Here is a 25,966-nt window from a genome sequence, read left to right on the forward strand (position 1 = left end):
TTTTCAAGAAAAATGCAAGGCAAAGTACATAGGTAACATCCTGTAAAAGGTTACATCAATTAAGCTATTCCCGAACCCAGATGCACATTTTGCTTAAGCCCACAGAAATGGGGAGGATGATCTGTGAGCAACAGTTATTGTGTGTATCTCTGTTATCTATACACTGCTGGGAAGGGATCTGTACAGGGCAAGAAGTTTTAGCTTAGTTTTAGCTTAGTTTTTTGCCTAGTGGCCATAATAGAACCTGCAGGATTTCAGGATTATTTTGTAATCTAGAAAAATACTTAAAGGGGTACTCCCGTGGAAAACTTTTTTTTTTAAATCAACTGGTGCCAGAAAGTTAAACAGATTTGTAAATTACTTCTATTAAAAAATCTTAATCCTTCCAATACATTTTATGGGCTGTATACTACAGAGGAAATGCTTTTCTTTTTGGATTTCTCTGATGTCATGACCACAGTGCTCTCGGTTGACCTCTGCTGTCTATTTTAGGAACTGTCCAGAGCAGCATATGTTTGCTATGGGGATTTTCTCCTGCTCTGAACAGTTCCAAAAATGGACAGCCGAGGTCAGCAGAGAGCACTGTGGTCGTGACATCAGAGAAATCCTAAAAGATAAGCATTTCTTCTGTAATATATAGCCCCTAAAAAGTACTGGAAGGATAAAGTTTTTTTTTTATAGAAGTAATTTACAAATCTGTTTAACTTTCTGGCACCAGTTGATTTAAAAAAATAAATAAAAATGTTTTCCACGGGAGTATCCCTTTAAATATAATTAAATATGCTTAACATAAAAACTTGATATAAACAAAGGTCATTTTCTGATGACGCATTCTGTTTAAAACCAAATGGAAACAACCATTAGAAAGTTATGCACTGGTTATGCAATTTTTCTCTATAATAATACTAGTGTTTATTTGTTTTAGCTATTTACCCGGGGCAGAAACTGATGCCAAATGGGATATTAGACTTAAATGGAAGATCAGCATCCTCTGACAACTTGTCAACTCAGCCATCCTGGATGAAAAGACTATATAAAAGAGCAGCACCGACCTACAATTCCCAAGTATGTAGAAGCTGTTTTAAAGAGCACATGTGCCCTTTTCTGACAGGTCTTTTTCATATGCTTGCATTTTCCATAAAAAAAATAAAATAAAATACAATTATGGAGCACATTACAGTATGCTTATATATGTACAATGGGTTGTTCCTCTGTTATTCTTCCTGGAGATGTATTATTACATTGACAATGTGGATGTTACCATCCCCTTGTTCATAGAGTGTATTCCTGACTGTGTAGTGACATGACTTATTAAAGGGGTATTCCGGATTTATACCTCTTATCCCCTATCTAACCCCGCGACCCCCGTGATCTCTGTGCAGCCCTCGACATTTTGTGCCAGGTGCTGCCTCCAAGACGGAGACGTGACGTCACGGCCACACCCCCTAGTGATGGCTATGACGCCCCCTCCCAAACACATGAATGGAGGGGACGTGGCGTGATGTCACTAGGGAGACGGTGCCGTGACTTCATGTCCCCGTCTCGGAGGCAGCAACAAGCACAGAATGCCGGAAGCTGCACCGAGATCGTGGGGTTTCTCAGCGGCGGGACCCCTGCTGTCATACATTTTAGATGATAAGATGTATAAAGCCGGAATACCCCTTTAAAGGAGTGGTCCAGTTTAGGAAAACTTATCCCCTATCGCAGGGGGTCTGACTGCTGAGACCCCCCTTGATTTCTTGCTCGGCGCCTCGGCTCTCCCCATCAGTAAAGCTGTGTTGGCCAGGGCCAGATTAAGACTGGAAGACGGAGCACTTCATTATGATGGGCCCCCCCCCCTCCCCCTCCCGACAGTCCCCCTTCCACTGAGACTTGTTGCGGGTCTGCCAAGGAACAGACTGAGACCAAAAATAGGTATGGGCCTATTAGACTATGTCCCCCCTTTTTTTTTTTTGTGGGTGTCACAGGAGTCAGGCCCCTGTTAAAATAAAATGGGCTGCATGGTCTAAAATCACTTCAGCTCAAGTCACTCTTTCCAGCTGTTGCAAAGCTAGGAGTTGTAGTTTTGTAACAGCTGGAGCCCCAAATTGGGGTACAGATTCATCCATTATTACTGCAAAACTTAGAAGTGAGAAGAGACCTAATGGGACAGTCAGGAGAATACACAAACATAAAATGACTCACAGGAGACGTCTTCTCTGTTGTCTTTCTCTTCTTCATCTGGTCCAGACACCAGGTCTTCTTCCACCTCCATCTTCCTCTGTAAAGTTTGACGCCTGGACATCATTGGTTCCTCACTTTGTCAGCCGATCCTCATCCTCTGTATAAAGACAACAATCATTATAACCCTTCAAGAGACTGTGCTTCCTAAATATAATACTGCCAAACCCTGTGTACCCTGTATACTGCCAAACATCATGACCTCTAACAATAATACTACCACACACTGTGTCTTCCGTAGTGTGCACAGAGCAGCAGCAACTCATTGAAAACAAGCAAAATTCTGCTGGCGGAAGTTTGTAGTGTGGATGAGCCCTAATTCCCCCAGAGACCTCTGCCCCCCCCCCCGACCCCTAAGTCCTCCTCCAGACTCCTGCTCCCAGAGACCCCTAAGGCAAGGTTTCCCCCTTTTTTTTACCTGCAAAAACACAGAAAAAATGCTACTGCTTTTTCCTGTGTTAAGGTAATTTGTTGCCATTTTTTTCTTGTCCTTTTGCCTTCTCTGGAAACTTAGCCTTAGTCCTCCACTGGTCCTTAAGTCCCCCCCCTTCAACACTCCTGGTCCTTCTCCACTATTCCACTTTTCTGCACCCCCTACCCCCCCCCAGTCCCCTTCACACTCCTCTGCCCCCTTTACCGAACCCATACTTACCTTACCTCAAGCCCCCCTCATCCCCCCCCAAACAACCTCACTTCAGCCCCCCATGCCCTCCTGGTCCTTCTCCACTACACTTTCTTCACCAACCCCAACCCAAGTTCCCCCACATTATGGTTGTAATTCTCCCACATTAGGTTGGCCGTATAAGTCCCTGCACATTAGGTTGGCAATATAAGTCCTTGCACATTAGGTTGGCAGCACAGTTCCCCCACATTAGGTTGGCAGTACAGTTCCTCCACATTAGGTTGGCAGTACAGTTCCTCCACATTAGGTTGGCAGTACAGTTCCCCCACATTAGGTTGGCAGTAGTTCCCCCACATTAGGTGCAGTATAGTTCCCCACAGACATACAGCCTTCAGCCATATACAGTGTATGGCTGGAGGCTGTATGCCTGTGTACTGCCCCTCTTCAGTGTTCCGACCACCACTCCTCCGGACCGGAGGAGCGATGGTCGGAACACTGAAGATGACATTCAACTTACCATGCGCGCATCCTCCTCACTGCTCCGCTCCGCTCTTCTCCTATGGGCGCATGCATGGGACGTCAGGGACGTCCCTGCGTGGCTATCTCCCGGCAGCCCCTGCATTTTTAGGGTGCGTTCCCACAGGGCGTATACGCAGTGTATTTGACGCTGCACAAATTTTACGGCAGCAGCGGGAAATACGCTGCGTATCCCTTGCTCAGTATACACACAGGGCTTTCCGGCGGCAGCCCTATCTGTGCAGTGAGTTTTGGAGGCGGGGCCGTGTGCCGGCGTGTCTGTGACGCGCGGCCCCGCCTCCAAAACTCACTGCACACATAGGGCTGCCGCCGGAAAGCCCTGTGTGTATAGTGAGCAAGGAATACGCAGCTTATTTCCCGCTGCCGTAAAATGTGCGCAGCGTCAAATACGCTGCGTATACGCCCTGTGGGAACGCACCCTTAAAGTTAACTCGGGGCCGCAGAGAGGTAACAGGGACATCCTTGTGTCCTGAAAAGATTTTTCAGGACACAGGGATGTCCCAAATGTGACGAGGGCTCCCTGTGGGCACAGGGCCCGGAGCAGGCGCTCCAGGAGCGCCAATGATGATCCGGCCCTACCCACGGCACGAAGATTCGTGTGGTGTTCGACACAGCTCCGTGCATAGGGAGAGCAAGGGCGCCGGACAGGAGATCGCTGTGGGTCCCATTGGTCGGACCGCCGCAATCAGACACTTATCCCCTATCCTGCAGATAAGTTTACCTAAACTGGCATACTCCTTTTTCAAGGGGAATGGTAGAAACCAGTTGATAATTTGCTCATACAATTCCTGGAATTGGCACAAATTGCTCTAGAAATTTTAATTTATGGTGAGTCCAAACTAAATTAAACATGTCCAGAAAGCTAATTTGAATTCCTGATCACATGATGTTCTATCTGGGTTGTCTCTTTTAATAGAGATTTGCATAACCTCTCCACTTTTGATTGGCAAATATAACTGAAATGTCTCTTCTGGGAAATCTTGTCATGGTATATACCCAGTAATTTGCGTCATCTACAAGTGACATGTGAGATCTGTGTTCTATATACCGCCTACTAGTTCTCCGCTTCTTTTCAGAGTCTTGTTCAATAATTCTGCATTGGCTTTTTTTTTCCCCTTTTCGCTTAACTTTATGGTAAAATAATGTGTGTTTTTTTCAGAGCAAATTATTTGTGTTCTCGTTCAGTGGAAATCAATAACTAATTTTCTGCTGCTCTCTTTCATGCATAGGTGAGCTGCTGCTCTTAAAATGTGAATATTTGTGAGGTCAGCTAAATGGTTATTTCTTCAACTAGAACCAATGCACTTGCAACTATATGAAAATGTGAATTATGAAGTGAAGCTGTGACCGCTAAAACTGCAGGAAGGATTAACTTCTCATTTGCCTCGGCTGGGCCGACCCATAAAGTTGCCTTTTGGCAAAAAGCCGAGACAGCCTCCTGCTATTTGTACAACATGCTGTCATATAATGTCAAAATAATCCTGCCATATCAAGCTCACTTAATGCCACTATGTAGTGCCCAAATAATATGCAGTATATAAATACATCCCTATGAAGTGAGCATAATAATGTAATATAGTTCTTACATAATACTGCCTTTTTATCATGGACCCCATCCACTTGTAATAGCCAGGTGGAGATCATGGATGATGATTCTCTGATTAGGATAGAAACTGAAGTGTGGGTAATGTGGTGAGATCTGGATGACCACAGTGTGCAGATTTTGCTGTAACCAAGTAATTTCAAGTAATAAGGAGTATTCCAGTACACCAATTTTTTTTAATATGCTGGTGTTATGAAAAATAAAATAAAAAAGTAATACTTACTTATGATGATCACTCACAGCTCCCGTTTAAGCTACTGGCTGCTCAACTCTTCTTTCTGCTTCGAGACGAGCGGTTGAAGTAGGATTTGCACAGCGATGTCCCTTCTCGGTCATTGATTGGCTGAGCAGGGAGGTCCTGCTTTGACCTCTCATGCTGGAAGGAGTAAGGCAAGGATAACAGGTGGGGATTGGTAGGAGCTGTGAGTGGGTAAGTATACTTTTTCTTTTACACTAGATCCCTAGTATATTTTATGTACCAGAATACCACTTAAGTGCTGGTTGAGATTTGTAATTTTGGATTATAATGTTAATGCACCCTTTTCTTCTTGATCAGGACGATTTCTCAGAAATGGCCTTCAGATTATAATTTTAAATTTTTACATTTTTTATAGCCTCGGAATATTGTCTTATCTAACATTGGAGGTGTGACTTTCCAGAAATGTGCAACTGTAAGTATTGTCACCATATATTTCTGAAAAAATAACGCAACCAAGTAATATTGTCATTGTGTAACAAAATGAGCCTGGGTTTTAGATCAAGATCACATTCGGTAGATCGCTTTTCCATGCAGGCAACACATCTCTCGAATGTGAAGTGAAGCCAGAATGAACCCACCATACTGAGCCGAAGTAATACTGATACATTTTGTTAACAGATACTTATACACAGCCACTAACTTCTCTGCTATTATGGTGGAACTAGGTAACCTGGTGGCCACAGTTGGTGAGCATCCCTAGGGCATCAGTGGGGGAAGGACTGTTCTTTGTAAATAAACCAAGCAGCGGACTCTCTGATTCTTTCAGCCACTTGGCCACTGAAACAATAACCATTCATGAAGTTTAATCACTGTGGCAAAACTCCTCAGGTTCTTATCACTGTTTGCTGGCATGCTGAGGTCATACCTTGCATGGCCATCGTAGGAAAGGAGCCAGCTGTTACTGTCACCTACATATGGTACCAATTGTTAAAGTTGGAGTACAAGCTTTGTACCTACATGTTATATTGCAGGGCAGTGACATTCTTCCTGTCTTATTGCTTTAAATGCTGGATTCTCATGAGGACGAGGAGGACACTGAAACAAATTTGTTGACGTGACAGGGGCCTCTGGGCTCCTTCAGCTGTGGGGCCTGATCACTGTAACCGTTATAGCTGCCCCACTGGGTTCATGTTAGGAGACTTGAACTTGAAGCTTGGTGCTCAGTAGGATTAGGAGGGCACAGGCCTCTGGGCCCCTTTGGCTGTGGGGCCTGGTCTCATGTGTAACCACTGTATCCATTATAGCTACCCCACTGGGTCTACATGAACTTGGTGCTTTGCTGATTTGTACCATATCCCTGGAAAATGTATTTTTCTTATTCTTGGTTCATGAAGATGACATCCCGTTATAAAATAAATTTTTCCTTGAAATGTTTTCTCTCTTTCTATACATAAACATACTAAAAGTAGTTATTCTTAAATTTTTCATCATATACTAAAAACAATACAATAACATATAAAACCCATAAATTACCCTTCAATGTTCCATTGTACATTTTCCAGTCTGTGTGCCTAATATTCTATCCACAGACCGTCTGTCTGTTTGCTGAAGCAGGAGAAGCACGGGAAACAGGATTTAATATGGCAGAGCTTTATCAAATCTGTTAAGCTGGGATTGTGACCGGCACAATGGAGATTTAAATTCTGAGGCAGAATTAGTTAGTTATAAGCTTTATATATTTTAGAGAAGGTTTTTTATAATTGTCTGTATGGCTCAGCTCTGTATAATCCTGTCTGCACTGCGGGATATGTCCTGAACCATGTTAATAACTAATAGGAGGTTATAAGAATAGGAATATGTTGACTTTTTCACATTTATTTGAAAGAAACGTAGAAGGTTTTGCCAGGGTTGAGGCTATGCGGGAACTAATATATATGATCAGGAACCATTTATAAATGATCATTTTTATTAATATGTGCAAGACAATGGGGAATATTTATCACTACCAGCACATCATGGGAGTAGTGCACCATTTAAACCTTTAGTGTAAGGGATTCATTAAAAGGGTGCACACTTCCTGCTGATGAATCTGTCACAAAACAAAGTAATTTGTCATCTGGTTAATGAGTCGTGCATATTATGTCAAAATCTTCCAATTTTCTTCACACAGTCAAAGTTAAATAATAAAATTTTGGTTGCTTGCCGCCACCGCTAGAGGGAGTTCACTGCATATTGGTTGATGCTGCTAGTTTTAAATTCAGTTAGGACTGTATAAATCGGTATGCAATAAGTGTTGGTTGCAGGCTAAATACTGTTATTGCGGGACAGAAAGAAGAGGAAGCATTACAGTGGTAGACCTCTTTTCAGCATGGAGCACATAGAAATTGTGTGGTCTGTCACTATGGTACTCATGCCACAGCTTTTAAGCATTGTCTTCCATGTCTTCCCATTTAAACAATGCCTGTCCCATACAGTTGAAAGGAGTTGCAGTGGGCATGTCCAACCACCATTCCATTCAGCAGAACATGGGACTCCCAATCTCATGATCAGTGGCCTAGTGGCCAGACCCCCACTGATCAGACACTCTTCTCCTATCCTGCTTATCTGTCATGGCAATGCCTCTTCCAATCTGTAGCAATTTAGGATAAAACATAACAAAATGACATCTTGCTACTTGACCCGATGCTGTTTCATTCCACCTCAAATTAGGACAGCACAAATATATGGTCCAGTTCCCTTCAGTGCCGGCCTGTTATGACATAGGACCATCAGACAAGCGTGCCTCTACCAGGAACTTTTTTGTGAGCCATAAACCTGGCCTACAGGCTTCTGTAAACCCAGTACTGATAATTTGCTTAAAAAAAAAAAAAAAAAAATCATCAGACTTATAGACCTAAAACTGAAGGCATAAGGACAAGAAGCATCCCTCTTGGTTTGTGTTTGGAACTGTAGTGGAAAAGAAGATGCCTTCTTCTTACAAAAGTAGCAGAATTTATAAAATTGTCCTAAACAGAAATAAATTAGAAATAAATTAGCTGCACTCACCATGGACCATGATACATCTTCTTTATTGAGTCATATACTAACACACATAATATCAGGGGGGAGAAAAACAAATGTAGGGATGTACAACCAAATAGGAGTCAACAACCGTCTTACGCGTTTTAGTGCTTCATTGGCCCTGAGAGGCCCTGATGAAGCACTAAGACGTGTGAAACTGTTGTTACCTCCTATTCAGCTATGTGCCCCTACAATTGTTCCCCCCCCCCCACGCTATCATGTATGTGGGTATATACAGTAACTTAAAGAGTACCTGTCACCAAACTAAAATTTTAATATATTGTTCCCTATGTAATTATAAGACACTTTGCTATTTACTTGCTGTTAAATTCTCAACCTTTATATGTTTTTGATGTGATTGAAAAAACAGCCAATATGTGGCTCTGTTCTGTTACCTGCCACAAGTCAAACAGTTAGTTTGGTCTCTTCCCAGTCTGGCAGGAGACCAAACTCAGGAAGTGCGTGCAGGGCATGGTGAGGCAAAGCTCTCACACGCTTCAGTGACATCACGCCTGCTAGGGAACGCCCACTTTCTCCTGCTGGGAGCTCACACAATGTGAGCAAGAGAAAAAATATGATACAGAGCTTTTTAAAGCTCGGAATTTTTTTAAGGGCAGGAGGGGTGTTAGGAGTAGTTAGGGAATATAGTTTAGAAAATAGTTAGTTTAGAAAATATGGTTTGATGACAGGTACTCTTTAACCCCTTAACGGCATTGGACGTAAATGTACGTCATGGTGCGGTGGTACATAGCGCACCATGATGTACATTTACATCATATACATGACTGAGAGCACCGGACTGGTGCTTGCATCATGCACGGCAGGTCCCACTGCTGTCAGCAGCCAGGGACCTGCCAGTAATTGCAGACATCAGCAAAGACGCTGATGTCCGCCATTTACCCCTCAGATGCTGTGATCAATACAGATCAAGGCATCTGCGGCAGTGAGGCACTTAAAATGCATGATCAGACCGCCTGAAGCGCTGCTACAGGAATCCGATCATCCAGCATGGCGGCCGGAGATCCCCTCACCTGCCTCTGGCTATCTCCAGGGGTCTTTTGCTCTGGTCTGAGATCGAGCAGACCAGAGTAGAAGATCGCCAATAACACTGTTCAGTACTATGCCTATGCATAGCACTGAACAGTATTAGCAATCAAATGATTGCTATAAATTGCCCCCTATGGAGACATTAAAAGTGTAAAAATCGTCCCTTTTTTCCCATTTTACCCCTAAAAAGCATAAAACAAAATAATTAATAAACATATTTGGTATTGCTGTGTGGATAAATGTCTGAACTATCAAAATATAATGTTATTTTTTCCTGTATGGTGAACGGCGTAAACGTAAATAAAAAAAAGTCTAAAATTGCTGCTTTTTTGTCACGTTATTATAAAAAATATATAACAACTGATTAAAAAGGCAAATATAAGCAGACCTGGTACCGATAAAAACTACATATCATGGCGCAAAAAATGAGCCCTTATACCGCCCCGTATATGGAAAAATGAGAAAGTTATAGGCGGTCAAAATAGGGCAATTTCAAACATACTGATTTTGTTAAAATGATTTTGAGATTTTTTTTTAAAGTGGTATAATTATAGAAAAGCATATAACATGGGTATCATTTTAATCATATTGACCCACAGAATAAAGAAAACATCTCATTTTTACCGTAAAGTGTACAATGTAAAATGAGTGATGTAATTACAAAGTAAAATTGGTGATGCAAAAAGCAAGCCCTCATGTGGGTCTGTATGAAAATATAAGGGTTATGGTTTTTAGAAGGTGAGGAGGAAAAAAATGAAAATGCAAAAATAAAATTGGGGTTAATAAAGAAGAAGTATCACGGTCCATGGTGAGTGCCACTAATTTATTTCTATTTGGAATATGTTTTGCACCATCTGACATGTTGAATATCGGCACCTACATCTAGCTGTATGATTTTTGATCTTTCATGTGGATCTGGTGTAGAACTGTGGCGGCTGTGGAACCAGACTTCCTTTCTTACTATTTTTATTCAATTGTCACAACATTCAAGGGATCATCCTCCATATAGAAGGCCCTTGTGTAGACGTGTTGACCCGTAGACTTAAAACCGACTAACCATCAAGGCATCAAACACAATTTCATGACATAAGCCTGGCAGGAAAGGGTTAGCAGGAGCTCATGTGTTCTTGTGTTTGTCGTGCTGTTTACAGACTTGGCGCTGCATACTCATTAGCACATACTGTAGATCCCGTCACTACCACCCCGCCGCCCCTAGCCGTTCCTACATTGATTGCATTTCACTGTTAATTTGTCTCCGTCATTGTTGCTCTGGATGCATCTGAGCACCTTTCGCTGATTAAACCTTCATTATGCACAAGGCCATTTGTATTTAGAAGTTATTTTTAGATCCCTATATTAGTCACTCGCCCTGCTGTTCTCCATGGCGAAATTCATCAGAGCCCTCTGCCGTACCCTTTATATTCTCAGCTCCATTTTCACACCTGGATTTTGCCAATTAGCCACAACGTGCGAAAACCTTCACCGTTCAACGGATGCAAAAAAATTCTGCACCTATCTCTGTTATTCTCAAGATTGCGGAAAAAGTGTAATAGATTAGATATACATATATTAGGGAATTGCATAAACAGCAATTATCTCATGTATTCTTATCATTAAGATTGGTCTATGTGCACAGATAATTCTTCCAGGGCCTTATTCTGCGCTGTTTACCCATGAGCCACTTATGGTAGCTTGTATACAGTGTATAGGGCAGCAAAGACCAACATAAAACAGCCCGGCACTGATAAATAATCAAGAAAACCACAGATTTTTCATCACTATCTGGCGTTTGATTGATGAGACTTAAAGGGCCACTACATTTTAAAGGGTTACTAAAGTGGAAAACAAATGCATTTCAAATCAACTGGTGCCAGAAAGTTAAACAGACTTGTAAGTAACTTTTACTTAAAAATCTTAATCCTTCCAGTACTTTTCAGCTGCTGTATGCTACAGAGGAAGTTGTGTAGTTCTTTCCAGTCTGACCACAGTGCTCTCTGCTACCACCTCTGTCTGTGTCAGGAACTGTCCGACATGGCAGCAGGGAACACTGTGGTCAGACTGGAAATAACTTCAAAACGTTCTCAGTATTATACAGCAGCTGATAAATATTTTACTTACTTACAAATCTAGATTAAATTCATAAAGAAAAAGGCGTCAAACAGGACATAAATATCACAAAGTATACTTTGATAACATGAATCCAAAATGACAAGACATTTAAAATAATTTAAAAGAATACATATATAGTAGTAAACATGAATCCAAAAAGTGCTGAGAGAGAAACGGGGGCTATGCTTGTCTGCCAGGGGAAGGGTTAAATAAATAGTGCACAATAAGTATTGACTCCCGTGGATTAGTGAGGGAGGCTACTGCTCATAGGTTGTGGATTAAATATTAGAGTCGGATCCAGCAAATATGTTCGGATCGCAGGTAAGTACAAAAAATCAAAGAGCAGATAAGGAAGCCTCAGGGGATCAATAACACATTATGGGTAGGGAAAAACCTGAACTAGACAGAAAGAACGAAATACTTTACCAAGTGGAGCAAGGAGTACAGCGCTACAGCCACCCGCCACCCAACGTTTCACCAATGAAGGCTTCTTCCGGAATCTCCCTTCCCAAGATCTCCCTGCAGCACCCAGCAATCGTTTAGAATGCCGGCTACTGCATTGGAGGCTCCTGACATCAGCACCGCATCGCTAGTCATCAGGCACGTAGTGGAGTTCGCTCCGTGCACCTGATGACTGGGGTGCCGCAGTAGAGGTCATGGGGTGTCTCAGCGGTGGGACCCCCTCAATCAGACATCTTATCCCCTATCCTTTGCATAGGGGATACAATGTCTAGGGGTTGAGTACCCCTTTAAGGTTCTTTTTGTACCAAAGACAGACAAAGTCTGATCAGTGATGTTCTATCAGTAGAACAAAGTTACACCACTGACATAATGGCTGCTCTGTTTCTATCAGCTTCATTGTCAACACAGTTGTTATTTTTCTTCTACTAAACTTTTAAAGCACTGTCCGTCAAACAGACTGAGAGCTGAATTCTTACTTGACCACTCCTGAAAAATAAGACTTTGCTGCATAGCTGTGGCCTAATGTGGCTGTTTAGCTTGAGAATAGTTGCAGTTGTCTTGAAGACGGCAGCAGGTTTACTCTAATTGGTTTCAATGAGTTTACCTTCATAAGGCTGCTACATAATAAATTACAGTTCTTTTACTTAAATAGATTTTTCAGGTTTTTAAAGTGGTATTTCATAACTTTTTTCTTTAGCCTTTGAGCCTTTGATGCCCAGTTATAATATAATATGGTGTAAAATGCTTCTATTGCCGCCGTTCACACCTCTTTCCTGTTTTCATGCCTGGGACCCACACCTTATAATTTTACTGTGGTCTCCAAACTTTCCCAGCATTCCATACAGCCAGAGACAATATGTTATTAGTCACATGGTCTTTAGGATGCATGGCTATGCTGCAGTGGATAGCCATAGATGGCTTTTTTGCAGTGGGTGCCTGAATAGCAACCACCCACTGCAGCATAGCCATGCCCTCTGGAGACAATGGAACTCCGGGTGGGTCTTGTGCATGAAAACAGGACAAAGCTTCAAACAGAGGTAAAATAAGCACTGATCATTATGGCTAAAGAAAAAAGTATCCTGGAATACCTCTTTAATAATGATGGTCAATCTGTAGGGCCAGCTATCAGTATCAAATTGGTGGGGGTATACAACAAAAACACAAATAGCCAGCACAACTACATGATATACGAGTGCATGCTGCTGTGGCAAATGCAAAGTATACAATTGCAGTGGCACATTTTATCCAAAAAATTTTGTAAATATTTTTTAAAAGGCTCCCAGCGCACTTTTTGATCAAAAAATGTCCCCCATCCGCCACGTGGAGATGGCCATTTTCGGATGGTCCCTAACATACATTATGAATCTAATACTCACAACTCTCACCTCTGCTGTGCATATAGCCTCTTGACTGGGTGACATGCTAGATCAACCATCAATTTGAACATTTAAACTCCCTCCTGGGAAAAGGGGGAGGGGTGCATGGCTGGAGAGGGTGCCATTCCCCCAAAGTAGCATACAACAAAAAACACAAATAGCCAGCACAACTACATGATATACGAGTGCATGCTGCTGTGGCAAATGCAAAGTATACAAACACAAAGATTGCGTTGGGGGCTGACTCCTGACTCCCCATTAATTGAAGATGCTGCCCACTAGATTTCCTAACCATTGTGTCATGTACCACAGCCCAGTCAAATTTAAAGGGGTACTCCGCCCCTAGACATCTTATCCCCTATCCAAGGATAGGGATAAGATGTCTGATCGCGGGAGTCCCGCTGCTGGGGACCCCTGTGATCTCTCCTGCATGCCGCCCCCCCCCCCCCCCGAGTCATCAGCTCTACGGCGCTAAGTTTGCTCTGTAGCTGATGAGTCACGATACAGGAGCCGGCTGGTCTATGACATCATGGCTCCGCCCTCGTGATGTCACACCCCTTTCCTTAATGCAAGTCTATGGGAGGGGGCGTGACGTGGCCACGCTCCCTCCCATAGGCTTGCATTAAGGGGCGGGGTGTGAAGTCACGAGGGGCGGAGCCATGTTGTCACAAACCACCAGCCCCTGTATCATGAGTCATTAGCCACAGAGCAAACTTCACTCCGTAGAGCTGATGACTTGGGAGGGGGGGCTGCAGGAGAGATCACAGGGGTCCCCAGCAGCGGAACCCCCCTGCAGTCAGACATCTTATCCCCTCCTTGGATAGGGGATAAGATGTCTAGGGGCGGAGCACCCCTTTAATTAAATGGACCTGTGCCATGCTTAGTAACAGAGAAATTACATAGAGAGAGAAAAAATGGCCTTCCTTTGGCCACCTGCTATTAAAAATTGGATTTAAATAAGTGGGTAGGTCTCCTAAATTCATTGTTCTTACTCTTCTTCCACAATCAGCTGATCACTTTGGGTCTAGCTCCTGAAACGCCCAGCAATTAGTTGAAACAAGATGCCATAGACTATATAACGATAATACGATATGGAACATAAATAAACAAAAAAAGTAATACATAGTATAAAGGTAGGGTCACACGTAGCACATCTGCAGCAGAAAAACCCGCTGCAGATGTACTACGTATGACCCTACCCTTATACTATGCATTACTTTGTTTCCCGCAGCTGCAATTCTGCTTGCGAACTTTTGCAAAATTTGCAAGCGGATAAAGTTTCTACCCATTAAAGTTAATAGGTTCCGCTTGCGGATTTACTGCTGCTGGAATTTCAGCTGCAAGAAACCTGTTGCTTATGCGCCACACGTGACCCTACCCTTACAGTGTATATGTGGGTATATGAAGAAGGGTTTTTCTAGCTAAAGGGAAATGTCAGGGTAGTCGGTTCTCATGTTTTCACTTTTGTTCCAGATAAAAGACCAGCAAACAGCTTACATTGCACTGATCATGAACAACACCGGCTTGTCGTCCCCTGCAATCAATATATCTAATATCAGCGTCCTAGACAACGTCACTGGCCTGCTTATACAAGACACCAGCTCTAACCCAAGCAGCTCTGTTACAGGGATGCAGACCTTCCAAAAAGACTCTCTCAGAGGTGATTACCATATCCATAAAGAGACTGTATAAAAACTAACGAGTCCGTAGGACGTCAGTGCTGGGCTTTAACTATACTGTGTCGACAGCCGCTGACGCTGAGCGTGGGGAGCAGAATAAAAGATTTCATTGAATTCAAGTCATAGCATAACTTTTCCTGAATGCTAGTATCTACAGTGTGTCACCATGTGAAAAAGAATCCTTACTTTTTAGAAAGGCAGAGAGTGCGCAGGATACAACTATAATCACAGCACTTTGTTCTTCATCCATTCATTGCAGTGATTGCAGCTTGTGGATCACAGTATAGAGAATATCGGAACAAACCGAGAACATTCTTGTTACTAAAAGGTGTAATGTAAGGAAATAGAACCAGAGGAAATGAGACTTTACTATCCTAGACTTATCTGTGCGGATGTCTGTCTGAAAACAGGATTATTTAAAGGGGTATTCCAGTTTTTTTATTTTATTTGACTATGGGTTATAGTGTGAGTGAACACGAGTCCATACAGGGGTCACTTACATTTTTTTGTTGGGTTGCTGCTGAGTTTACGTCCTGTAAAGTTCCGTAATTCACCCCCTTTAGATGCACTCTGTAGACGTGTCCACCACCGGCAATCATACTTTGGGTCCCGGAGGAAGGTGCCTAAGCCCTCCCCCTTAATCGCATATGCATTTTATTCAACTCTACGTCGAGTCATACGCCCCCTGAGCACTGCGCCTGTATGCAGAGCACAGGAGCTGAAGATTATATGCAACTGTCACGTCCTGATGACGTGAGAGCTATGCGTCCCCGGAGAGTGCTCTGCGCAGTGTAACTGCACATGCGCCGTGTCCTCGCTACTCCCGGCTTCTGTTGCTAGGGCCCGGTGCATGCTCAGTAACAGGGCGCTCCCCGGGGACGTACAGCTCTTACTTCATGCATATAATCTTCAGCACCTGCGCTCTGCATACAGGTGCAGCGCTCAGGGGGCGTGTGACTCAATGTGGAGTTGAAGAAAATGCATATGCGATTAAGGGGGAGGGCTAAGGCCCCTTCCTCCGGGACCCAAAGTATGATTGCTGGTGGGGGACACGCCTGCAGAGCGCATCTAAAAGGGGTGAATTATGGGACTTTACAGGGTGAAAACTCGGCGGCAACAAAACAAAAAAAATGTGCCCCTGTATGGACCCCTGTTCACCAACACTATAACCCAGTGTTTTGGTTAGTGTAGTTCATAATATAATGTCTTTACCTGAATTTCATGGTGGTCTCACAATTGTTATGTGATCTTTGCCACAATGTTTATTTTTAACAGCATACAAAATTACTCTTGTCTTAGGTTTTTCCAGGTTGCAGTACAGCCCGAGACATTACAGCACTAGTCAGGTGATGACAGGGAGCCTGTCTGGGTGGAGCGACCACTAGGTGGGAGGGAGATCATTCTGTAGTGAATTGTAGTTTTGCAACAGCTGGAAGCACCTTAGTTAGAAATCACTAGTCTGTTGTTCACAGCAAAGCATGGAAGGCAGCTCACCTGTGCTTCAATGGGTGGTGTGGCTGATGTGTGGGAGGGAGAAAAGTGACTTCACACTTACAAACAAGGTATTATAGGACTTGTAGTTTGACAGAGGGAACTCCAACAGGAAATAGCATTTCACAAAGAGATAGCCACAGCTTTATGGTAATCTCACAACAAAGCCAATTAGTTCCAAGACTAGCACGGGTCCTTCCTAACTGTTCATTAATGTCTGGCAGGTAAGTACTAAAACTTTATGGTGGATAACCCCTTTAAAGGGCCTATAGCTGATAAAAAAAATTTTTTTGTTATGACTGTTCTTATTCTAATTTATTTGCAATTTAGTCTTACCTTTTCTAAGATATTTGTTTGCTGTCAATGAAGGGAGTGGCTATAACCATAAAGGGCTGGGATCTACATTGAAAATGCAGTGCTGTTTGCAGGCAACAGTTTTTGTAGAGCAGGAGGAGTTGAGCAGACTTATATATAGTTTTGTGGGAAAAGATTTAGTAACATACTTCATAAGGTTGAAAAAAGACCAGAGTCCATCAAGTTCAACCTATAACCCTAATGAGTCCCTACTGAGTTGATCCAGAGGAAGGCAAAAAACCCTCATACTAGAGGTAAAAACTCCTTCCCGACTCCAAATATGGCATCAGAATAAATCCCTGGATCAACGTTCTGTCCCTATAATTCTAGTATACATAACCTGTAATGTTATTATTCTACAAAAATTTATCCAGACCCCTTTTGAACTCTTTTACAGAGTCCCCCATGACCAACTCCTCTGGCAGAGAGTTCCATAGTCTCACTGCTCTTACAGTAAAGAACCTCCATATATCTTGTCATTTATTGATCTAAGCATCTGCTCATTTAAGTCTTGGGAGTCCAGTAGGTGGTGTTACTCAGTGAATTGTAGCTTCCATCACTAATTAGGACTGCCCACTGGACTCCTAAACTGAATAGAACAGATTGAACTGAAGATAAGGTAAATACTGTATATCAGTCTACACAGCTCTCTCTGCTGTACACTTTCACAAGATTGACTTGTGCCAGGAGTATGTACTGTGCAATCTTTGACGCTGGATACAAACCTATGGGGGTCTAGCCCAGGAGATGGAGATCAGCTGCCATGTTGGGTTGACTGTCTGAGTGGTGTTTTTGTATGCTAAACTCCCTACAATCTGCATGAAGAGTGAACTGCATTTTACTGTCATGCGAGTCCCTTTTAAAGACTCACTTGGCCCATGGCAGAGTCTACAGGAAGTAACAAAAAGTTCTCATGGCACTATTGAATAAAGTGGTAGGCATTCCATCTGCGGCCATATAACAATATAAAATCAGAGGTAAAGGGATGATTATTATGACCTTAAAAACTGCTATGGGTGCCATTACTTTGTTATGGCCATAATAATACTTTGTACATAGGCGCTTAAGGGTTTTCTGGTTTAATTAAATCTCATGCAATGCAGTTTTGTACATTGTGCATTTATAAATGGCCAGGGTTCCAGTAACCCACCTGTACTCACCTACCCCCAATTCACCGACAGTGCCATTATGCCGGTTCTGGGAACACCTAAAACAGATAATTTTAGTTGGGGGTCTGCATCAGTCCTGCCCCTTTTTTGGTCTGGTTTTCAGGATTCAGCACTTTAATTATTAAAGGGGTTATCCACCATAAGGTGACTTTAGTACTTACCTGCCAGACAGTAATGGACATGCTTTGGAAGTATCTGTGCTTGTCTTTGGGTTAAATGGCTGTGTTGTGAGATTACATAAAGCTGTGGCTATCTTTTTGTGAACCTCGGTATTTCCTGTTGAAGTTTTCTTTTTTACTACAAATCCCAGAATTCCACTTTACCCGAGACAGGAGTAATTTCATATGCTGTTAAAAATGAACATCCAGAGCAAAGATCACATTAGAATACAAGACCAGCCGTTAGAGACAGGTAAAGACATTATATTATGAACTACACTAACTTTACAGCCCCTGTAGCATAATCAAATAAAAAAATCCTGGAATACCCCTTTTAATGTGGCGCCTGTATGATTTATTGCACACACCCCAATAAATGTGGTGTAAATGCACCAATAACACTATATCTCAGGTGTAGAGTCACACTGTGTGTAACTAGGTATAACTATTATTGCATATAAGCAAAATAACTGGCAGTGGTAATAGCTAGGTAGCAGCAAAGTATAAAAGAACAGGCAATTATAAAGACTCAATGATAATAATGTGCAAATCATGCAAAGGTTATCAGTATATATACAGTAGACCAGCATACAGCAGAAAGTACATGTCTAGAGGAAATAGCGATGTTCCCCCACCTCGCCCTCAGTCAGATTTCGCCCAGCTTTCTCTACCAATGGTGACCTTGTTATATATTCCTTATATATTCCTTATATTGCTAATATATAGGGTTTAGTTGCCCTTCAGGATAATGCAAAAGTTTTGTGACAACCTCTATGGACTCCTGTGTAGAAAACCTACATTATTTTGCCTGGATTCTGGTTAGGGTAGGAGCTAAGGACTCATTGTTGTCTATCTGGGTATAAAAGAAACAGAAAAGTAGAATACCTGTGTCTTTATGATGAATTCTATGGCCTGTCTTTTCATATTGTAGCTGAAGACGTCTTCCAAGTATCATACACTGCGTCACTAAACACAAAAGAGGCCAAGAACGGGCTGGCGTTCTCCCTTCCCGCTGTGTTAACCTTTCAGAATTCTTCAGAGGTAAATGCAACCAAACACGTCTTTCTTTTTTTGGCATTTAGGAGAAAAACAACACTCAATGTCTGGGGACTCCTGGATTTTACAGGCAAAATTATCACACAAAAAAAAAATCAACTGGACTTCTATTAAAATGTATTTTAGTTTTTAAAACATTGAAGTCTTAATAGGAACAAAGTTGGTGAGATTTGCCATGTTTTATGTAATTTCAGTTTGTTACCTATTTTTTCATGGTTTTACATTCCCGTAAACCCCTGAAGACATTTGGACTTATAAAAGCTAAAATGTAGCAGTGGTCAAGCATGAGTGCTGATGCTCCATTCCAACTCTTTGAGAGTAGTAAAAAGAACAGGAATGATAGATTTTATATTACAAAACCATATATCGGTCATATAGGACTATGTACGGATCCCTCTGCCTTATATAGGGGCCATAATATAAAAAATGTTAGCCTTTTCATTTTCCGGTGGTTTAGATTGGGTTTAATGGGAACCTTTCTGTCTCTGATTTCAGATCTCTGGTGCAACATATTCTATTGTGGCCCCTTTCTCTGTCACCGCCAAGGAAGTCTCAAATGTAAGTCATTGATATGGATTATCGCTTATGATGTCTGCCTGTTTTAGATAAGGCCAAAAACATCAACAGTGGAGCAAAAAAGTTTTTAGTCAGCCACCAATTGTGCAAGTTCTCCCACTTAAAAAGATGAGAGAGGCCTGTAATTTTCATCATAGGTATACCTCAACTATGAGAGACATAATGAGCAAAAAAATCCATAAAATCACATTGTTTGATTTTTAAAGAATTTATTTGCAAATTATGGTGGAAAAAAAATATTTGGTCAATAACAAAAGTTTGTCTCAATACTTTGTTATATACCCTTTGTTGGCAATGACAGAGGTCAAACATTTTCTGTAAGCCTTCACAAGGTTTTCACATACTGTTGCTGGTATTTTGGCCCATTCCTCCATGCAGATCTCCTCTAGAGCAGTGATGTTTTGGGGCTGTCGCTGGGCAACACAGACTTTCAACTCCCTCCAAAGGTTTTCTATGGGCTTGAGATCTGGAGACTGGTTAGGCCACTCCAGAACCTTGAAATGCTTCTTATGAAGCCGCTCCTTCATATCCTGGGCGCTGTGTTTGGGATCATTGTCATGGTGAAAGACCCAGCCATGTTTCATCTTCAATGCACTTGCTGATGGAGGGAGGTTTTCACTCAAAATCTCACTAAACATGGCCCCATTCATTCTTTCCTTTACATTGATCAGTCGTCCTGGTCCCTTAGCAGAAAAAACGCCTAAAAGCACAATGTTTCCACCCCCATGCTTTGCAGTAGGTATGGTGTTCTTTGGATGCAACTAAACATTCTTTCTCCTCCAAACACAAGTTAAGTTTTTACCAAAAAGTTCTACTTTGGTTTCATATTATCATATGACATTCTCCCAATCCTCTTCTGGATCATCCAAATCCTCTCTAGCAAACGTCAGATATGGACATGTATTGGCTTAAGCAGGGGGACACGCCTGGCACTGCATGATTTGAGTCCCTAGCGGGGTAGTGTGTTACTGATGGAAGCCTTTGTTACTTTGGTTACAGCTCTCTGAAGATCATTCACTAGGTCCCCCTGTGTGGTTCTGGGATTTTTGCTCACTGTTCTTGTGATCATTTTGACACCAAGGGGTGAGATCTTGCGTGGAGCCCAAGATCGAGGGAGATTATGAGTGGTCTTGTATGTCTTCCATTTTATAATTGCTCCAACAGTTGATTTCTTCACACCAAGCTGCTTGCCTGTTGCAGATTCAGTCTTCCCAGACTGGTACAGGTCTACAATTTTGTTTCTGGTGTCCTTCGACAGCTCTTTGGTCTTGGTCATAGTGGAGTTTCGAGTGTGACTGTTTTGAGGTTGTGGACAGGTGTCATTTATACTGATAACAAGTTCAAACAGGGGCCATTAATACAGGTAATGAGTGGAGGACAGAGGAGACTCTTAAAGAAGAAGTTACAGGTCTGTGAGAGTCAGAAATCTTGCTTGTTTGTAGGTGACCAAATAATAATTTTCCACTATAATTTGCAAATAAATTCTTTACAAATCAGACAATGTGATTTTATGGATTTTTTTTCTCATTATGTCTCTCATGGTTGAGGTATACCTATGATGAAAATTACAGGCCTCCCTCATCTTTTTAAGTGGGAGAACTTGCACAATTGGTGGCTAACTAAATACTTTTTCTTCCCCCACTGTATAGTTTCTATGACTTTGTGCATCCTCAAATGTCTTGTAATTCAGATTTCCTCTTAAAATAAATGTCAGCTATCTAACTTCACGACAGGCGACTGGGCATTACTATTCTCTTCAAACGTATCTGCCAATAAAATGTTTTCCACCACTATTATACTATGAACATTGACAGGACTTGTACCAAAGGAAATATGTGTATCTATGTGATTTAAAACGTACCCGTCAGAGAACTCAAAAAAACAAAACTGTTATATGTTGCTCAGTATCTCATCCTGATCATGTACATGTACTTGTTTATGTGTCTATGACCTACATTTCTCTCAGAATTAGCTTTATTTCTGAAATAACTTAATTCTATCCACCAAAACAGGGGGGCTGGTATTGTGATAACTACTCCCCCTCCTCTCCTCCCTCTCCTCAGTCCAGTGCTTCCCAACCAGGGTGCCTCCAGCTGTTGCAAAACTAAAACTCCCAGCATGCCTGCACAGCCAAATGATGTGTGGGCATGCTGGGAGCTGTAGGTTTGCAACAGCTGGAGGTAGTCCCCCTTTATTACACACACACACACACACGCACACACACACACACAGGCTTCATATATTCTTACACATACACATTAGATAGACACACTGATATACACACATACACATATATCCACACACACACACATACGGACACTTACTTTTTCGTCTGCAATGCATGTTTCTGCCTCTCTCATTGATGTCTGCTGTGTGAGAGACCCCCTCCCCTTCTCTTCACATGAGTCTCTGAAGCGTGTACAGCCCCCCCCCCCCCCCCCCCCCTCCAAAATGTCCCGGAGTCCAGGACGAAGCAGTGTTCACAGAAGCCCTGAATGCATTCCAGAAGGCAGAGGGGGCAGTTGTTTGACTGGATTTATCAGTATGAAATACTGAAAATTTTCTAATGAAAGCAATTGCAAAACCTATTGGTTTTGCATGCTTTACAACATATCAAAAGTTTTTAATATCTGACAGTGCCTATTTAAGTACTTACCAACCAGATAGTAATAGACATACCTAGGAAGGATCATTCTTGTCTTGGGGCTAAATGACTGTATTGTTAGTCCACCATAATGCTGCTGCTTTCTTTATGTGAAATATCTGTTTCCTCCAACTACAAGTCCCAGTATCCCTTTTTTGTTAGTGTGAGGTCACTTTTCTCTCTCCCACACATTAGCCACCCAACCTATTGCAGTTTCCTTGCATGCTGTGCTGTAAACTGGGTAACAGCTGTTGCGCATGTGCAGACACATTTCATCACATTTCACTTTTTAACCTGCACTGAAGAAAATAACCTGCAATGAAGAACAGTACTTGTGCACATGGATCCGGTGAGTGCGGCCCATTTATTCTTTCTTGTGTAGTGGATTTATGGACTCTCGTACTGTTTGGCTTATTGCACCTCTTTTGTGCGTTTGTTTTTGCTCGTGGACTGTTCATATTGATAGCTAGCTCCACACAAGGGGTTCTGTCGTGCCTATGTGATGATACATAGACTATAGGCTTTGGATTTATTGCCTATGTTTCTTTATGGTAACTCAGGAAAAATGTTCCCTCTTTTCCATTTCTCACCAGGTTCTGCCTGACCATGGTCTTCACGGAGCTGGATTTGTCATTGCCTTCCTTGTATCGTTCTTATTGACATGTGCTGTGTTTGCCCTCCTTTACCACACCAAGTGGTTAAAATGGAGAATGCCCGTAAGTCAGTTTATTTTATTCTTTTATTCATTGATAACAGAGCAGAAGATTTGTCCCCTTTTAAAGGGAATTTCTCATGTGTTTCAATGTAGGTTTGGCGTTATAACATACCAGTTATAGTAATTAACCTCATCCTCATTATTATTATTATTGTTATTTTGGTTTTATGTTGCATCTATTTATTTTTTCAAAAACCTTTCTGGTGTGGCCATATTTGAGATACTTACTTCATGTACAGACAGTATAACAGGGGAAGTCCTTTATGGCAGCTGCAATAAATGGGAGTTACTTATTTACAGTCTTTAGGAAGTGGAGGAGGACATTCCCTTCCCAGGGACTGATGGGAGCCTGTAAACAGAGTTTTATCTGAGTGTATACCAAATAGTGTTACTATTATGTCTCATCTCGGCTTTCATCAGTTACTTTGAACTGTCATTAAGACTGTTCTGCATATCATGTTCCAGTCTGCACAGCAAAGCTCTGATGTGAGTTTCGCTGGCATACACATCATATAGCTGATGGCTGAATAAATCTCTTTCCCAACCCCCCCATATATATGTACACTCAGCCGATTGTGGTTGTCTTCTAAGTTAAAAAAGGGAGTAAGTTGTTGCCAAACATGTCTCCTGGAATGTCTCTCCTGAATGCAAAATATTTCGAAATTACAACCTGAACCTTCTTTTTCTCTGACTTCTGTAATCGAGGGAGAATCAGAAGGTCCCCATACACATTAGATTGTTGACAAGTCCTGTTAAAATTGTTTGGCAAGGGGCTGACGTTAGTTTAATGTGAATGGCCAGCTTTACATTAATTCGGCCAATTGTGGGTGCTCTAGTGGCTGGTGAGAAAACTAGTATATTAAGATTTTTTTTTAATTATTATTATTATAATAATAAAAATGACAATTATTATGTCCTTTTTTATTATGCAAGGTTTGCCACTAGGGATTTTTTCATTTGAGACAGACTGGTTGCTAGGGATACAACAAGAATGAGCATATCCTTAGCAACCTGTCTGTCAACAATTACTTAAATTGCCAGGAAGCTATCTATTGCTTCTTTATTACTTAGATTGTTCTACAAATATTGTTCATCGAATACCTCTTTTGTGCCCTTTTTCATCACGTAGAATCAAAGCCCAAGAAATTACATATTACAGTTTTATATTGCCAGTTGTTCTGCCCTGTTTTTTCCAGAATGGACGACGCCCAAAAAGTTATATAACATCCAGTCTGTTGTACAAACATAAAATGCCTGGTTCCTCAGCCTCAGGCTTTTCCACTAATCTCTTACTGTTCACAAGTCATATATAATATTTAGTGGGGCTGCGTGGGGACCGCTGGGACCTTATCATGTGTTTATTTTTTTTCTTCATTCCGATACAATAATGTCTATTTTCATGTGATAAGAAACCTATTAGGTTGACAAAATGCACAAGAATACAGTTTCTTAGCACAATCACCCTTTACGTCAACATTAATCTGGAGCTTCATCTTAAATTCCCAGGGAAAATCACGTCAAATTAACAGCATGCAAAAAAGTGAATCCCCAGCCAAATCATCCGATGGTGCTCCAGAAGAAATGACTGGGATTGACCGCTTGATTGACATAATATGCTTTGAAGAGGCAGAAAACCTGCTGCAAGCACTGGAAGAGTGAGTGTTTGTTGTGTCTTTTCTTCTTTTTGCATTGGAAGCTAAATCAACAGCAATGAAAACAGATTCACAAATATAATTGGCCCTCGTGGGGCACAAGGTTTTTTTTTTTCCTTTTTTTTTACGCACTTGTCAATACTGGAACCTTGGCTCATCAAATAAATACATTTTTAGGATTTTGTGATGCAAAACTCTTCGCCTTCCTCACTTCAGGAAACCACATAGGACCCCACTTTGCATGATGATTGGACACAAATAGCATCGTGCAAAATTCATGCCTTGAAGTGGTGGAACACCTGCTTAATACTTACATCTGTCTGTGACCCTCCGCGAGAAAACTGCTGAAAAATACAAGCAGAAAAATGAATGTTCTGTTGCACAGTCTCAGAACAGTACAATAGCCCAGGGCGCTGTCCTTGGTGACGTCAGTGGCAACACTGTAATAGGGGCAGAGGTCACCATTGCTTCTGGGTTTCTGTGCATGAGGGGTCCCAGAAGCCCCAGATGAACTATAATTTGTGAGATGTCGTTGCTTATTATGAGGCTTAAAGGGGTACTCCGCTGCTCAGCGTTCAGAACAAACTGTTCCGAACACTGGAGCCGGTGCCAAGAGCTCGTGACGTCATAGCCCCCGCCCCCTCATGACATCACACTCCACCCTCTCAATGCAAGTCTATGGGAGGGGGCGTGACACGCTCCACGCTCCCTCCCATAGACTTGCATTGAATGGGCGGGGCATGACATCATGATGCCCCGTTTGGCTGGTGCTCACATGTACCAGGCACCATGACAGGGAAACTGTTATAAGTGGCATCAACACTATATGAGATCATGTAAGTGGATAATTAAATACAGAATCAACCTTTTTATGCACATTCCATGTGTGGTGAGGTCCACCAAGTGGTAGTTGCATGCAAAAGTGGACATACAGTAAATTCGGAAAGTCCTCAGACCCTTTCACTGCTTTCACATTTTGTTACGTTGTGGCCTTGTTCTTAATTAAAAAAGATAGAATTTTCCTCCATAATTCTGCACTTAATACCCCATAATGAGAATGTTACAATAGGATTTGGCAAAGGAATACAAGGCTTCAGAGGGAACCCGGCTCCACGGCGCTGAACGACCACAACAGGTGAACGATTAAGAAGATTTATTTGTCCAGAATGCAACGTGTTTCGCTGCGCATGCGCAGCTTCTTCAGGCATAACAGATAGGGTACACAGCAGGTATAAAT

General features: G+C 42.1%; 1 protein-coding gene across 3 annotated transcripts in view; it reads left to right on the top strand.

Moving 5' to 3' along the window:
- Window positions 1–25,966, top strand: part of EVC2 (EvC ciliary complex subunit 2) — a 164,903-nt gene that overhangs the window by 27,764 nt on the left and 111,173 nt on the right. For all 3 annotated transcript variants that reach the window (XM_056555125.1, XM_056555126.1, XM_056555127.1), the window contains 7 exons: window positions 926–1,065; window positions 5,597–5,653; window positions 14,709–14,895; window positions 19,018–19,127; window positions 19,638–19,700; window positions 22,956–23,078; window positions 24,584–24,732. In XM_056555125.1, the coding sequence (XP_056411100.1) occupies window positions 926–1,065; window positions 5,597–5,653; window positions 14,709–14,895; window positions 19,018–19,127; window positions 19,638–19,700; window positions 22,956–23,078; window positions 24,584–24,732 (829 nt within the window). The remainder of the gene's footprint in view (window positions 1–925; window positions 1,066–5,596; window positions 5,654–14,708; window positions 14,896–19,017; window positions 19,128–19,637; window positions 19,701–22,955; window positions 23,079–24,583; window positions 24,733–25,966) is intronic.

Source organism: Hyla sarda, chromosome 1, assembly GCF_029499605.1.
Source record: "Hyla sarda isolate aHylSar1 chromosome 1, aHylSar1.hap1, whole genome shotgun sequence".
In the NCBI taxonomy this organism is placed as follows: domain Eukaryota; kingdom Metazoa; phylum Chordata; class Amphibia; order Anura; family Hylidae; genus Hyla; species Hyla sarda.